This window comes from Mirounga angustirostris, unplaced genomic scaffold, assembly GCF_029215605.1.
Source record: "Mirounga angustirostris isolate CCGP_5_RB_7025 unplaced genomic scaffold, mMirAng1.0.hap1 SCAF_7, whole genome shotgun sequence".
In the NCBI taxonomy this organism is placed as follows: Eukaryota; Metazoa; Chordata; class Mammalia; order Carnivora; family Phocidae; genus Mirounga; species Mirounga angustirostris.
The window spans coordinates 112782356-112797548 of NW_026991715.1; the positions used below are offsets into that span (position 1 = coordinate 112782356).

General features: G+C 55.9%; 2 protein-coding genes across 8 annotated transcripts in view; one reads left to right on the plus strand and one right to left on the minus strand.

Annotated features, from left to right (window-relative positions):
* Positions 1–9900, plus strand: part of CSF1R (colony stimulating factor 1 receptor) — a 30279-nt gene extending 20379 nt beyond the window's left edge. The window contains exons 11-21 of the mRNA XM_045902934.2: positions 1716–1842; positions 1969–2073; positions 2560–2670; positions 3344–3506; positions 5612–5703; positions 5816–5913; positions 6961–7083; positions 7164–7275; positions 7800–7899; positions 8788–8896; positions 8993–9900. Of these exons, the coding sequence (XP_045758890.1) occupies positions 1716–1842; positions 1969–2073; positions 2560–2670; positions 3344–3506; positions 5612–5703; positions 5816–5913; positions 6961–7083; positions 7164–7275; positions 7800–7899; positions 8788–8896; positions 8993–9124 (1272 nt within the window). The 3' untranslated portion in view covers positions 9125–9900. The remainder of the gene's footprint in view (positions 1–1715; positions 1843–1968; positions 2074–2559; positions 2671–3343; positions 3507–5611; positions 5704–5815; positions 5914–6960; positions 7084–7163; positions 7276–7799; positions 7900–8787; positions 8897–8992) is intronic.
* Positions 9901–10058: 158 nt separating this feature from the next.
* HMGXB3 (HMG-box containing 3) overlaps positions 10059–15193 on the minus strand; it is a 45229-nt gene continuing 40094 nt past the window's right edge. For 6 of the 7 annotated variants that reach the window (XM_064596677.1, XM_045902903.3, XM_064596675.1 and 3 more), the window contains 3 exons: positions 14303–14419; positions 12440–12649; positions 10059–11467 (listed from right to left, as the gene is read on the minus strand). In XM_064596677.1, the coding sequence (XP_064452747.1) occupies positions 11000–11467; positions 12440–12649; positions 14303–14419 (795 nt within the window). In that variant the 3' untranslated portion in view covers positions 10059–10999. The remainder of the gene's footprint in view (positions 11468–12439; positions 12650–14302; positions 14420–15193) is intronic. The other variant, XM_064596678.1, reaches the window with a different exon arrangement.

Here is a 15193-nt window from a genome sequence, read left to right on the forward strand (position 1 = left end):
CTCCCAAGCCACAGCTCGGATGTTCTTAAGTTTATCTGCAGCCTCCCTCCTGAATCAGAACCCGGAAGTTCTTCCTTATGTCTACCCACAATCTCCTCTCCCAAACTACCATCTGGAAAGTTCTTCCCTACAGCTCTCTGGAGTCTTTTCTCTTAATCTGATGCAACTTAGAGCCACAGGCCGCCTCCCTCCCCCACACCCACTCTCATACCTGTTAGCTCCCCCAGGCTGGGTGCCCAGAGAAGGAGCCCAGCTGCTAAGCACAGCCCAGCTGGTCCCTGTCCCATCAGGCTGACCGGAAAGAGCAAGACTGCTGACCCAAGGCCTCAGTGTCCTCCACCACCCAGGCCCAGCTTCCACTTTCCCCCTAAAGTCTGTCTTCCATCAGTGCTTCTCATGGGCACCCCCTGGCATGATGCCCCCAAGCAGCCGTCGCCCTGGGCAGGAAAGAGCCACGCATCTGCTTTCCTCCCTACGTCTGGTTCTGCCCTCTCCCTCTCCTTTGACAACATAAATTCAGCTGTATCCCTCACCTGCGTCACCCCCTCAAGGGCTTCTCAGTGCAGGTAGGAGGGAATCCACTCACCTATCCCAGCGCTCAAGACCTTCCTGTCTCTGGAACATCCCCACCTCCTTCAAGCCCCTGGGGAAACTTCCGGTCCCTCAGACCTGCCAGGACTTGGCCCACCCGAGGCCTCTGCATCTGCTCTTCACTGAGCCTGCAAAGAGCTTCCTCTGACAGTCATCTGGCCGGCTGCCCCTCACCTCCTCAAGGGCCTTCCCTGACTTACCTTCCGTTGTACCCGGCGCTCTCTAGCCTATCACCCTGCTTTGTTTTTTTCACGGTACTATAGGAAGATGTCCGACATAAGTATGTATTTGAGTTGAATGCCTGTCTTAGCCCCTTGCCTGGGGGCAGGGCCTTTATCTTCTTCAGTTCTGAATCAATGGTGTCTGGCACAAATAGGGATTCGGTGAAATATTTGTCTGGAAATATTATTCAGCCTTAAAAAGGAAAGAAATTCTGACACACAGATGGACCTTGAAGACATCAGGCTGAGTGAAATAAACCAGTCACAAAAGGACAAATACTGCATGATTCCAATTAAGTGAGGTACCTAGAGTCGTCAGATTGGAGAGATAAGTGGCCAGGGGCTCAGGGGAGGTAGGAATGGGGAGTCGCTTAATGAGTACGGAGTGTCAGTTTTGCAAGACAAAAAGCATTCTGGAGACTGGTTGCACGACAGTGTGAATGAATACTTCTGAATGATATACTAAAAAATGGTTGAGATGGTAAATTTTCGGTTGTCATGTATCTTACCGCAATTAAAAATAAAACCAGACAGTATTTGGATGGGAGGATGGACGGATGGATAGGCCTCAAGGTCCCTCCCTCCCTCCTGGCTCAGGAATTACCAAGTTATCAGGGCTGTCAGGGCTCTCAGAGGTGACCCTGTCCCCTGTCTTTCAATACACAAGTGGGGAAACCAAGACTTGTGGAAGGGAAGGTCATATGGTGGGCCAAGCCAGGCAAGGACAGGCCTTGGACGTGGGACAACCCAGTCCCTCTCACCACATCTCAGGCCACCCCTGCCTCCTCCCGCACGCCTTGGGACTCCCCAGACCCCTGCTCTCAGCGGGGGTGGGGGGTCGGGGATGAGATCCCAGATCTGCCTGCGGGGCGCTCATGTATGCTTCCCGCCCTCCCTCTGCAGAAGCCCAAGTACCAGGTGCGCTGGAAGATCATCGAGAGCTACGAGGGCAACAGTTACACCTTCATAGACCCCACCCAGCTGCCCTACAACGAGAAGTGGGAGTTCCCCCGAAACAACCTGCAGTTCGGTGAGATGCGATCCTAGCACCCATGTGGGACCGCAGGGAGCCTGTGGGCCCTTAGAGAAAGGGCTCTTTGTCACCCAGGGATCTAAGGAGACCGTGTATGTGTGTGTGTGTGTGTGTGTGTGGCAGGGAAGACTCTTGGAGCTGGTGCCTTTGGGAAGGTGGTAGAGGCCACGGCCTTTGGTCTGGGCAAGGAAGATGCTGTTCTGAAGGTGGCTGTGAAGATGCTGAAGTGTAAGTGAGGGGAAGGGGCTGAGGGAATTGTGGGGAGCGGGGAGGAGGTGGTGCATGCTAGGGGAGGGCCTGCCCTGTCATCACAAAAGGCACCACCCACATTTTTGGCCTGGGGAAGGGCCTGGGATTGGAGGCAAGGACTCTTGGCTTCTTTTGTGAGCTGCAGCCTCCCTCCAACTCCTGGGTGTGGAGGGGCTTCTGATGGAGCCCCAAAGAGGCTGGGGCACACAGAGGCCACCCTGGGCCATGGCCTGGCCACAGCTTGGTTTCCTGCCACTCGAAAGCAGCTCAGGGATGGGCCATCTCTTCTCTCTCCCTAACTCCCATCTGCGTGTCTGCATTTTTCCTTTTCCCTCTTTTGGTCACTGATCACTTTGGGGCACTGGGTGTGCCCCACTTGCTCTCTTGGGTGTCTCCTGTCTGTCTATGTGGCTCTCTATGTCCTGCCCTCTCCCCATCTATGGGACCTGTGGCTCCATCTTCTAGCCACGGCTCACGCGGACGAGAAGGAGGCCCTCATGTCGGAACTGAAGATCATGAGTCACCTAGGCCAACACGAAAACATAGTCAACCTTCTGGGAGCCTGCACCCACGGAGGTGAGGGGTCCTAGCAGGCACTGGGGCCCATGGTCTTGGAGCCTCTTGGGTGTCTGAGGGCCCAGGGTCACCTCACTCCATCTTCTCCTCCCAATCCCCTCCAAGTGATGGTAGGATCTCTACCTCAGCATTCCTCAAATTCCTAGACCAGGTGCCTGGACTGGTCAGAAGCTGTTTATGACTGATAGTCAGTTCTATGAGCTCTGATCAGTGGTTCTCAGACCTTGGTGTGTGTCCGAGTCAGCCAGAGAGGGGGATAAGAGTGCAGATCTCTGGTTCCTGCTGCAGGGAGTCTGATTCTGGGGGCCTGGAGTGAAACTCCCACCCAAAGACACTTGGACACTCATGACAGGGTCCACAACAGTGCCCCAGGGCCTGTCGGGACTCCCAATCTGTCCCATCCTCTTCTATAGCAGCCTTGACCCATATGGAACCGCCATAGATTTCCTTTGAAGAAAGAATTCTTTGGCTAGTTTTTTGAGATTCCTCTGTTTTAGACAGATGGGATTACTGAGGCACAGAAAGCAGAAAAAGCTGCCCATAGCCAGGCAGGATTAGAACTCAGGTTTCCTGAGTCCCATTCCAGGGGGCCGTGTTGCCCCACCCCATGTTCCTGTCCACATGGGGGAGTGGGCTAAGGAGTGCACTTACCCCACTCTCTTGGCTGCACTAGGCCCTGTTCTGGTCATCACCGAGTACTGTTGCTATGGCGACCTGCTCAACTTTCTGCGAAGGAAGGCCGAGGCCATGCTGGGACCCAGCCTGAGTGTGGCCCAGGACCCCCAGGCAGGCGCTGGCTACAAGAACATCCACCTGGAGAAGAAATATGTCCGCAGGTAGGACCCTGGCAAAGGACAGGAAGGAGGCTGGGACGGGAGGAGGGGGGCCCTGGGTCTGTCCGTAAACCTAACACAGGCTTGGTGGCTGTGTGGCCCTCACTTTCCCATCTCTGCCATGGGAAGTAGTCACCCCCACTTAGATGGGCCAACCCGGCTTTTCTACTACTTATTCCTATCATCCAACAAATATTTGGGCACCTACTTTTGTTCTAGGAATATGGAGGGCAAAGATGGGCAGCTCATAGTCTGGTGGAGATAGGCGTTAATGAAATCATCACTTTAATGTATGTAAAAGATAAACCAAGATCCATTCAGCGCTCTGGCCAGAGATGGGCAGATCTTGAGGGTAACTGCCCTATTTGTCCCATGCTGTCAGGGGCTCATGCTGTCAGGGGCTACACAGCACCCGGACAGAGTCTGCTGGTTGTTGGGGGAGAAAGGGCAAAACAGGGTGACCGTGGCCAGGCCCCCGATCTACTTGGGCCTCAGTTTCCCCGGGGTGAGCCACTGGGGGGTTGAACCTCTCAGAGTCTTTCCTACTCTATCATTCTGTAATGCTGTGATTCCTGGAAGCCACCCCGAGGCAGATGGATGAAGCCACATGGGGAATCAGAGAGAGGAAGTGGCCAGTTTCGTGTCACACATGAGTCAGGGGCAGAGGTGGAGCCCACCCCAGAACTCTCTGCTCCCTTGACTCCTGGTCCAGTACTCACGTGAGCCTCACTGCTGTCCTGAAGTCTCGGTCCTGGGGCGTGTGGGGCCTCAGGGCCAGGCTGCTGAGACAGGATCAGAACGAGAAGGGTGTACTTGGGCCCCCTATCTCAGCCACTATCAGCTGCCAAGCCTGGGGAGGCAAAAGGGGAAGGAGGCCATTTCATTCCATCCAGTATCCCCGAATATGAGGGCTGGCAGGATCTGCTTCCTCTTCCTCTCTCTGCCGCCCCTCTGAGAGGGCAGCTCACACTGGGCCTCCTCAGGCTAGAACCTCAGGCCAAGTCAAATCAAAATGAGAACTGAAGTAAAGTACTAACTTCTTATCTTCAAATGTGCACATGGGGTAAGGATTCAGTGAGGTGACTTCAAGGGCAAATGGCATGTGATCCAATCCTGCCAGTGGGTTCCCAGGCTACATTAATGGAAGTATAGTTTCTAAACCAAGGGAGGGGATGGTTTTGCCATGGTCGAAGCCTAAATAAGACACTCCCTTCTCTTTCTGGGAACACTAGATCTAGTATGGGCATTGTCAAGGTGCACGTCTCCATCACAGAGGGGGCAGGGATGGGGGGGGTGGGGGGGAGTGCAGAAATCATACCTAGTTGTAATATTAGAAGCAGTAGTAGCTATTCAATCTAGAGAAGTGCTTTCTCCAACTGTGACTCAAAGCGTGAGCTTATAGGCATCACCTGAAAGCTGTTAGAAATGCAGGAGCTCAGGCCACCAGACCTGCTGAGTCAGAATCAGCATTTCAGTAAGACCCCCCAGGCGAATCATATGCTCTTGAATTAGTTTAAGAAGCACTCCTCTAGACCAGTGGCCTTTAGCCAGGCTGCACACTGGAATCGCCTGGAGAGAGCGCAAAGTGCGAACGACTGGGTTTTGCCCCCTAATTTCTGAGGTGGTCCGGGCACAGGGAGAGTTGAGAATTCCCCACGTGGCTGAATGTGAAGCCAGCGGTGAGAACCACTGTCCAGACAGAGAAGGCTCAAAGATGGGGCCTTAGAATATGCTCAAATCCCTGTAGGGCTGTTAGGGGGAAAGGAAGCCTCATTCTCTGTGGCCTTTGAGGGCAGAGCAAGGACCAGCTGGAGGAAAATCCAAGGGGCAGATTGGCATTAGGAACAGTGAAGAACTTTCTAACAGGCAGAGAGCTGCCCAACGATAGAACAAATTGTAAGCTTCTTCCCTGGATGGCCATGCTGAGATCAATGATCACTCACACAGAATGCGGCAGGGGAATTCCCTGTCAGAAAGGGATGTTTGAGTGGACCTTGAGGTCCCCGTCCTTCCCTGCCGATTGGAGAGGCCATGGGGAGCTAGAGGTCAAGGCCTGAGCTGGGCAGTTTAGCAAGAGGGACTCACCCGCCCCCCAACCATTTATATAGGGACAGCGGCTTCTCCAGCCAGGGTGTAGACACCTATGTGGAGATGAGACCTGTCTCTACTTCTTCTTCAAACGACTCCTTCTCTGAACAAGGTGAGGAGGTACTGGGTTTCAGGTGTGGGAAGGGCAGAGAGGGGCGACTGGGGGCTGGGCAGGGAGGGGCAGGGATGAGGTAGGGCTGTGCTGACGCCTCTTCCCACACCAGACCTGGACAAGGAGGATGGGCGACCACTGGAGTTGCGGGACCTGCTCCGCTTCTCGAGCCAGGTGGCCCAGGGCATGGCCTTCCTTGCTTCCAAGAACGTGAGTTGTAAACTGGGTCTGAGTGTGGTCACCCAGGGGGATGGGAGGAAGCTGAGCCCCGCCCCCCCCCCCTCCCGCCACGTAAGTCTGGATGACGATGGGGAGGAAAGGAGAGCATATGATGGAGCCAAGGAGGAGCCAGCATGCCAGAGAGCAGGTGGGCAGCGGCCACACGGCCTCTAGGAGTGAGCGGGAGAGACCTACGGCTGAGAGTTCCTCCACCACGGGACGGTGGGAGCCCAGGCCTGAGCAGACCCGTTTCCCTGGTGTGCAGCAGGCCGTGGAGGACCCCATGTCCAAGAACAGGCTTTATTCCTTCGGTTTTGGCCGACAGTGTGAACAAGACAACCATTGTGTCCTTTTGTGAAGCCCCCGGTCTCGTGGGGCTAATAAGGGAACCTCCCTGAGTTGTTGTGAGGGTACGAGAAGACATGTGCAACACACTCAACCCACGAAGTTCCCAGCGAGCGGGAGCTGTGACCGTCCTCCTTACAGCAGATTTGGGAGTCCAGAGTTTGATTGGTGGCTCAGCCATTTGCTGGGTGACTTTGAGCAACTATTGCAATTCTCTGAGCCTCGGTTTCTATACCTGGAAAAATGGGCACAATCACAGGGTTGTCTTAAGGGCAAAACAGGGTAATAATGTGGGCAGATGCTTAGAGAAGAGCCTGGCACGGGAGGGCCCTGGAGGTAGCAGCTGCTGTTACTAGTACCCGGGGGACGGGGCGCAGAGGCTGTTCCCAGCACCAGGGCTCATTGCTCCTTGCCCAAGCAGACTGCCCGAACTCTAAGGCAGCAGCCGCTGCTCAGGGCCAGAGGGCCACAGTGATGGTGCTTTTTAAATACTGAACTGTCCGACCACATTGAATTTCCTCAGACCTGGGTCTTGGTAGAAGGTAGGGACAGGAGCCAGAATAGAGGGCCAAAACGGATGCCCACCCCCTCAATGAGGAGCCCAAGGCCTTCTGGGGCCCTGGCTGCTCCCCCTGCACCTCAGGCTCAAGTAGGGCAGGGGCTGAGACTAACTCTGCAAGCCCTTCCCTCCAGTGCATCCACCGGGACGTGGCAGCACGAAACGTCCTGCTGACCAGTGGGCGTGTGGCCAAGATCGGGGACTTTGGGCTGGCCAGGGACATCATGAATGACTCCAACTACATCGTCAAGGGCAATGTGAGTACTGGGGAGGGTAGGCCGGGCTGGGGAGGGGGCGGTGAGCCAGGGTCCGAGGTGACTGGGGTCTGCTGTGCCAGGCCCGCCTGCCCGTGAAGTGGATGGCTCCAGAGAGCATCTTCGACTGTGTCTACACGGTTCAGAGCGACGTCTGGTCCTATGGCATCCTGCTCTGGGAAATCTTCTCACTCGGTAAGCCGCTGGCCCAGGGCAGGCTTGGCCTGGGGCTGACTCGTGTTCGGTTACCATGGTGTCCTATACCTCATGGAGGATGCCAGTCAAGGATACTTGGTGCCCAGGGCACAGCAAAGGCTGCTGGGAGTGAAAACCAAGCAGTGCACCTCCTGCATGGGCTGGGCGGACGCTCCACGCCACCAGGCATTCCGTCCAGGCTCTTCCCTCGTGTGCCTGCCCGAGCGGTTGCTGCTTCCTTGAATGGTTTTCTCTCATACTGTGTGTATCCCGCTTCTGGAGCTCTAGGCACAGGAACTTGGGCTAAGCCCTTCAACGAGCTCCTCTAACCTTTTATTCCAAAGCCTGTGCCGGAATTCTCTGTGGGGTGTGATGAGGCCTGGGTGAAGGCTCCCCAGTTCCACCGAAGCCTACGCTCCTTTGTAACTCTTCACACCCCAGCCTCGCCACGATGTAATGTGGGTGTGGGGGCAGGTGAAGGTGAGCACTGAGCATGGTCTCCTACCTGATCTTGGCCTTTGCAGGGCTGAACCCCTACCCTGGCATCCTGGTGAACAGCAAGTTCTATAAACTGGTGAAGGACGGATACCAAATGGCCCAGCCTGCATTTGCCCCAGAGAACATGTAAGTGAAGGACCCCAGGGAGGAAAGCGGACACCCCAGGCTTTGGTTGAAGGGGACGGAAGTGTGTGTGTGGTCCCAGTCTCCCTGCCCAGTGTTCCAGAACCAGGCTTTACCTCCCCCCCCGTGGGCCAAACCAAGCCCTTTTCCGAGTGAGGTCAGGGTTTCCACTGGTTTCCCAGGTAGCCTAGAGGATGTGCTCCTAGGACTCCAACTGGGACTGGTCCTAACTCAAATGACAGGTTTTTAAGTCAGACTCTCGTACTACGACCTCAAGGAAGGCTCCTGCCATCTCTTCTGTCCTGGCACTCTGGGGTGTGGGCCAGCCAGCCACGGCAGCCTCTCCACTGCCTCATGACAGCCGGCCCACCGCGAGCCGCCGACTCCCTCCCCTCACCACGGCCTCTGCGCGGGCCAGCGGGCCATGCATTCACCCACCACATCTTTCCCCGCCACTCTCAACGCGGCCGCTCCCGGTGCCCAGCCAGGCCCTCGCGGCCTGCCGGCCCACCAGCTCCACAGCCCTGCAGCCCCCCTGCCCCGTTAAGTCTCTTGCTACAGTCAGCCGCTTGCTCATCTCAGCCCACCTGGCAAACCGACCTGCGGGCAGCAAGGGCGCCCCTTCTTGGTTCTAGGAGCTTAGGCGAGAGCATCTCTGAACTTTTTCTCCTTTCAGCTGTCAAATGGGCGTGATAGAAATACCTTCCAAGGGCTACTGGGGAGATTAAGTAAGACAAGCATGTCAAGGACTTAGCACAGGTCTCGTGTCAGGCTCACTTCTCACTAGGCTTCAGGCCCTCTGCTGGGCAAGACTGAGGGGCTGTGTGTGCATGTGCACAGGGGAATGGGTCACGGTCCCCAGGCCCACAGGCCGCTTCTGTTCTGTCTCAGATACAGCATCATGCAGGCCTGCTGGGCCCTGGAGCCCACCCGCAGACCCACCTTCCAGCAGATTTGCTCCCTCCTCCAGGAGCAGGCCCAAGTGCACAGGAGAGAGCCGGTGAGTGGGGCCAGCCTCGGGGCGGGTGGCTGGCTCCAGCAGGCTGGGCGGGGCCTGAGCCATCAGGACCAACCACGCCCGGCCTCTCACCCTCAGGACTACACCAACTTGTCAAGCAGCGGCGGCAGCAGTGAGCCAGAGGAGAGCTCCAGCGAGCACCTGGCCTGCTGTGAGCAAGGGGATATTGCCCAGCCCCTGCTGCAGCCCAACAACTACCAGTTCTGCTGAGGAGACGGCCAGGAAGCTCCGCTTTCCCCTTCCTCCAAGCTTCAGCTCCACCGTGGATGGGGCACCACGGGGAGAACCTACAGACTCTGCCCTTGGTCATTTCACTCAACAGCCCGGCCCAGCTCTGAAACTCAGGGATGTGAGACCCACGGGAGTTTGGGGAGGACCCCGCTTCCGCGGCCTGGGCCATCACTGCCAGTCAGGGGCTAGGGCTGAGCCCCCCACCCACTGTTCTCAATGCTATGGCCTCATGTTCGCTATGCCAACTGGGAGAACCCCAGCTCACTCTCAACCTCATTCCCACTTCCAGGCACCCCTTTCCCTACTCCCTGTTATCTCGTTGGAAATGGACCGGTTTTGTGCCTACCAAGTGCCCCAGTATTGAGACCAAGCTCCTTGGGCCTTGGCAGAGTAGAAGGACCCCCTCTGTAGCCGAGTGAAATGGCAAGAGCAAACAGGTGCTCAGACACTGTGCCTGGCTCAGGGACCTCAGAGCAGGGTGGCCCCTTTCTAGGAATGAACTGTACCTCCTACTCCCCACCCTCTGGCCTTCTCTCTACAGCCCCACCCACCCTGGATCTGGTCGCTACAATGAACCAGGTGGCAGCTACAAGTTCAGGGTTCTGCCCAGTCCCCTGTCATTCTGAGTTGGAAGGCAGGGGGCCTGTGTGGCTGGCCACACCAAGCGAGCAGCATGCACTCCACCAAGCTGACCCCCCGTAACTAACAGTCGCCCTGCGGGATGTCTCGGTCATTAAACTAACAGCATTAACACAGCTGGCCTCCGATTCTCTGTGCCACTCGGGGGCCTGCGGATTCCCTGGGGCCTCTTCCATCCTCCTTCATGCTGAGTGACCAACTCAGCATCTCGGGTGCTCAACCACACCGTGCCCCACACAATGAGCATGGAATTGACTCTTGCTTCACCAAAACAGATAATTTAATAAATTTTATTCTTGGTGGGGGAAGAAGGAGGGGGAAAAAGCCACCTACTCCACTCCTCTCAATAAATTAAATAACACGGCCAATTCCCGTGCCCTAAGCAAACCTTAGGCACTTGAGCCAGTCCCGCTGTTTCCTTATGGCCCAGTCTGCTTCCCCTTCACAGAAGGGAGTTTTTCCTACTGCCGCCAGGTTATGTCATGCCAACGGGCCACATCCCCTCTGTGGTGAGGGTCCAGGGCCCAGAAAGGATGTAAAGTGCAGCAGCAGTGGCCAGGGAAAGGAGGAAGGGGATCCTCTTCCTCAAAGCTCAGGGCAGAGAAGACAGTCCTGGAAGAAAGCTGTGGCTGTTTCTCCCTCCTCAGCTTCCCCCAAATTTGGGTGCAGGAAGAGCAGGAGGGAAACGCATCCCTCCTCTGGGAAAATCAAGAGCGCAAAGGGACCCCTAGAGCTAATGAGGCCCCTAAGGCCCCAAGTCAAAGGCAACAGGCTAAGGAAGTCGTGTGGCTACAGGGGCTGGAAAGAGTGTTCCCCAGGGGTGGGAAGAGATACCTCAGCAGCCTTCCCACCTAGCGCCGGACTCTGCCTTCGCCTACCCCAGGACCTCCACCCTGACCCGCAGGAGGCCCCAGGGAAGCCACCAGCTACCAGCATTCCCTTGGCCTCCCGTCCCCTTTGCTGAACATTCTATGTCCCCCAAGTGCTCTCTCAGGGCCAGTAAGGAGTGTCCTGGTGCTTCTCCTAACCCCCAGAAGGTTGAGAACCACGGACCCGGGGCCCCACCGTGCTCAGGAAATGGAAGCTCTTTGGTCAGTCCCAGCATCAGAGGCCTCCCCAAAGGTGAACGCTCCCGCCGGTCCCCTGGATGGATCTGCCTCGGGTAAGGGCCTCACTATGGCTTGAGATGGTGCAGTCCCTGTGCAAGAGCCTGGCTTAGACTGTCACTGCAGCCACCTCCTCTTCCTCACCCTCCTCCTCTGCCTCTGTCTTGATCTGAGCTACCCCGAGGCGGTAGAGGGTGTCTCGGATGACCACCTCGCCAGGCTGGCAGCTCTGCACAATGTCATGGATCTGCCGGTTGACTATTTCACGGCTGGTGAGGAAGTCCATGAGGCGGTTGTAGAGGTAATAGTGGGTGGCATTGTCAAAGGCAATGGGCCGCTGGCGGACACTGTTTGGTTTGCTGTCTGCGATGGAGGCCAGGATGGTTGCGTAGGGCGCCAACTCAGGGCACAGGGCTGAAGAGTGGTGCCCAGTACTGGGGTCACCAGGACTGGGCTGTGTGTCTACATGGACGATGTGACGTGTGGCAGTCTTGGTGACTGGGTGCTGGACAGAGTGCTCAGCCTCCATCATGTCCACAGTATAATGCTGGTCCAAGAGTTCTGGGCAGGATACACTCTAGAGGAGAGATAAGAAACCACTCTGACATGAGGGAATGACTAAGGTAGAAGCTGTGGGGTGGGTGAGAGTGAAGGGGGGGGGGGGCGTGTCAGTCAGCCCCATTTAAACCCTCACATCACCACATATGCTCACATCTCCTGGGGCAAGTCCCCTCTCCTTGTGAAGACGGGGACAGTCACAGTGGCCACCTCCCAGAACAGATGCTGGATCGCCTGAGCTGCTACTGCTTATTACCATGCCTAGGCAATTCTGGCCGGGGCTGCAGGGGAGTGGGGAGCGGGGCTCTCGCTGAGGCTCAGTTGCCTTTTGCCAGTGCCGGGCACAAACTCACAGAGCCAGTGAGTCCAGCGAATAAGGAAAAGGTTGAGTGATGACAATGACGCCTCCTTCCTGTTGCCAGACCTAACATTTCTTACCAGCAAAGGGCACATGTGTCTGGTAGGAATCACAGTCTGGTACAAAGCACCAAAATACAGAGACAAGGGCTCTGCCCCTTACCTGCCGTGCGACACTGGCTAAGTCCACGTCCCCTCTCTGGACCTTACTTTACCTTTTACTAAAAGGAGAGGGTCGGATACAGTGGTGTTTTCTAAGCCTCTGTGCCTCTAGATCACAACAGGTATGCCAGACAGTACGTTCGGGGTCAGACCCAAGATCTGACGGTCCGGGCCTTTGGTACACCAGTGTGCAGCAATTTCGTAGGCTTTTCTGGAAGGCGCCCCCTGTGACTCCAAAATACCCGTGTTTGGGACACCCTGGGCACTCCTAAGTGACATGCTGGGGCCTTACACACACAGGGCTTGATCAGTAAACATTTGTGGAGGAAATGCTGGCGCACAGCATCAAGACAAAATATTAGTGGAGACAAAGGATGCTGGAGATGGTTCCCAGAAGGCCTTCCCAAACAACCAGGAGGAGGGACGTGGTCAGTAAGTGGGACTGTTTCCAGTTCCTCAGAAGGGAACTCACCACAGGTGGCTCTGCGGGGCTAGAGAAACAGCCCTGGTTCCTCCCCCACATCTGGCTGGTCAGCTCTGGGTAGCAGAGGTCAGCACACAGGGCCACTGGTGTGGCCATGTCTACCACGTAGACAGGTGGCCAATGGCGGGAAGAGACCAGCAGATCCACATGGTCGCGGGCACTCTCGCCCCGCACAAGGTACTTGGAGCCACAGACCACCTGGGCAGGGAGGTGGAGAGCACAGCAGAGGGTTAAGAAGCCAAACAGCACACAGAGCTGCGTCTGCTTCCCATAAAGATGAATAGTCAGGTTTCGTGACTAAAGCCATGGCCATCCTGCCAGAGCCCATCCCATTCTGCTTCCTAGTTCTGTCCCGAAATGAAGTCGCCAGCTCATCCCTGACTTCCTGAGAGAATACAGCTGGGGGCATCTGGTCTTCAGTGGAGGCTGAGAGGCCCCCAAGGGCATCTATTCCCAACCCCACCCTCCACACTGCCCCACCAAGCACCCTCCAGTCCAGGGGCTCCATCTCCCAGCCACACAGCACTGGCAGCCCACAGCTGGTTAGAGACGGAGGTTCCTGGGCCCTACCCCACACCCAGGGAATTAGCCTCTGGGGTGGGGTCTGAGCATCTGTATTTTGAGCAGCTCCCCACCAGACCCGGACAGGCTGCCCAGATGGGAACCTCAATGTAGACTAGTAAACACCTCCACTGACAGTGCCCCCCAGGTGCCACTTTGTTGCTGGGGAGGGGGGGCTCTGGGTTTAGTGGGGGATCCTGCATCTGTCTCCATCTCCCTACCGTGTTCACCCCCACCAGTCTTAGCTATCACCTCCTAGTAATCTGGCTTGCCCATCACAGCCCGGAGGCTCTGTAACTCTCATGGCCCCACGTGGTCAAGTGCTTCTCACAAGATGGTCCCCAGTCACATGAACACAGTCCTCTGAGCAGGCTCTGTTCTGCCAGAGGAAAGGCATCCAGTCTGTCCCTCAAACACAGCTTTGGCTAAAGAAGTTGAAAATCGGATTCTCTTTTGACAGCCAGTTGTCATGCCCCCTCATGCACCTGAGTGAACTCTGCTAGCAATCCCTCCCCCATTCAGTACCTGTTCGGGGGGTTTTCGACCCCAGTATCTTCCTGGGCCGGCTTTGTCATATAGTGCACAACCTTCCCAGAGCTATCCCAGTGCCTGCCCTGTCTGCACTCTACAGATGTGAAGCATGCTCTCCTTAAGCCAAAATCAGAACTACGTCCTCCCCAATTCCCACTGAGAACTGTCCACTAGGCCCCTTACTACCCTCAGTGGGGAACCCAGACTGCTACTGTGGCCTACAAGGCTCTGCATGATCTGGTCTCTGCTCACCCCTCCAACCTTCCTCTTTTGGGCTCACCAGGCTTCCCCACTCAAGACTTAGTGGTCACCCTTCCCTCTGCTGGAACATTCTTTCCATAACTCATCACTGGGCTCTCAGCCTTCTCTCGCTGCCCCAGACAGCAGGTCCCTCTCTGTTGCCTTCTATCTCAAGGCTTTGTCTAGTTCCTTCAAAGCTAGTGCCCTAAGCCACGGTGGCTCTATTTTCCCTCTAAAATGAGATCAACTAGAAAAGAATGAATCTTCACTGCTCACCTCTGTACCCTCAACAGCTGACGCAGGGCCAGGATGTGAAAGGGTGCTTAATACTCATTGGTGATGACCCAGGCTCCCTTCCTAGTCCAAAGGGTGGCATCTGACCCATAAGGAGCTACTCCACAGGCCGCCCAGTGACCTAAGTGCCAATTCCCACAGAATGAGCTGGATCAGCCAGATTATCTGTATGGGCAATCTGACATGGACAAATTCACCCCAAGCTACTCCTTATTATCCCCTTACCTGATGGGGGCACACCTTATAGATTTTACCCCCTGTGAGATGAGGTGGGGGCTGTCTAGCTCTGGTTCCATTCTGTACAGATTCATAGAGGGCCAACAAGGAGAAGCAGAGCTGTTCCTGGAACAGGACAAGATTAAAAACAAAGCAGTAAATGCTAAGAAACCAGGCCTGGTGTCTAGCACCAAATGCTCACTTCAGCACCCAAAGAGAAAGAATAAACCATCAAGGCCAGAGTGTGCCTTGGAGCCTCACTAGCTTAATGTCCTCCAGGTACAGATGGGGATTCTGAGGCCCTGCAAGGACCAGGTCCCAGAGATAGCCAGCCACAGTGACCAAGGTGCCAGACTTTTGAGGCCTGGGTGGGGCGGGGGGGGTGGTCTTCCTACTTTTCACAGGGCAGCGGATGCTTCAAAGATAAGCTAGTATTTGATCTGAACTTGAAGGAGGCATGAAATTTTCGATAGGACGTTAGTATGAAGAAAAGTAAATAATGTAAATCACACACACCCCCCCCATCCCACTCCCCACCCCCCCACCCCCCGGATGTAACGACACTCCTCTAAGGGCCTGGAGAGGTGATAACCACACACTGCAAAGTGCCTTCCTTCCTTACAACAACCTCATCGGGTCAGTATTTTGGTTATTTCCACTTTGTAAACCAGGAAAATGAGGCTGAGAAATGAAAGGTAGCTTAGCAAGGTCACGCCCAGTCAGTGGGAGAGCCAGGATTCCTGACCCCAGAGTCCAGACCCACTACCTTCACCAGAGGAACTGACTGGAGGGAAAGGCCTCGCATACCTATCGTGACCTGGCTGTGGACGATCTCCCAGGCCCCTGACTGCTAGCACCTTGTGTCCAACACAGGCACTTGTCACAGGTGGCTCATCTCGC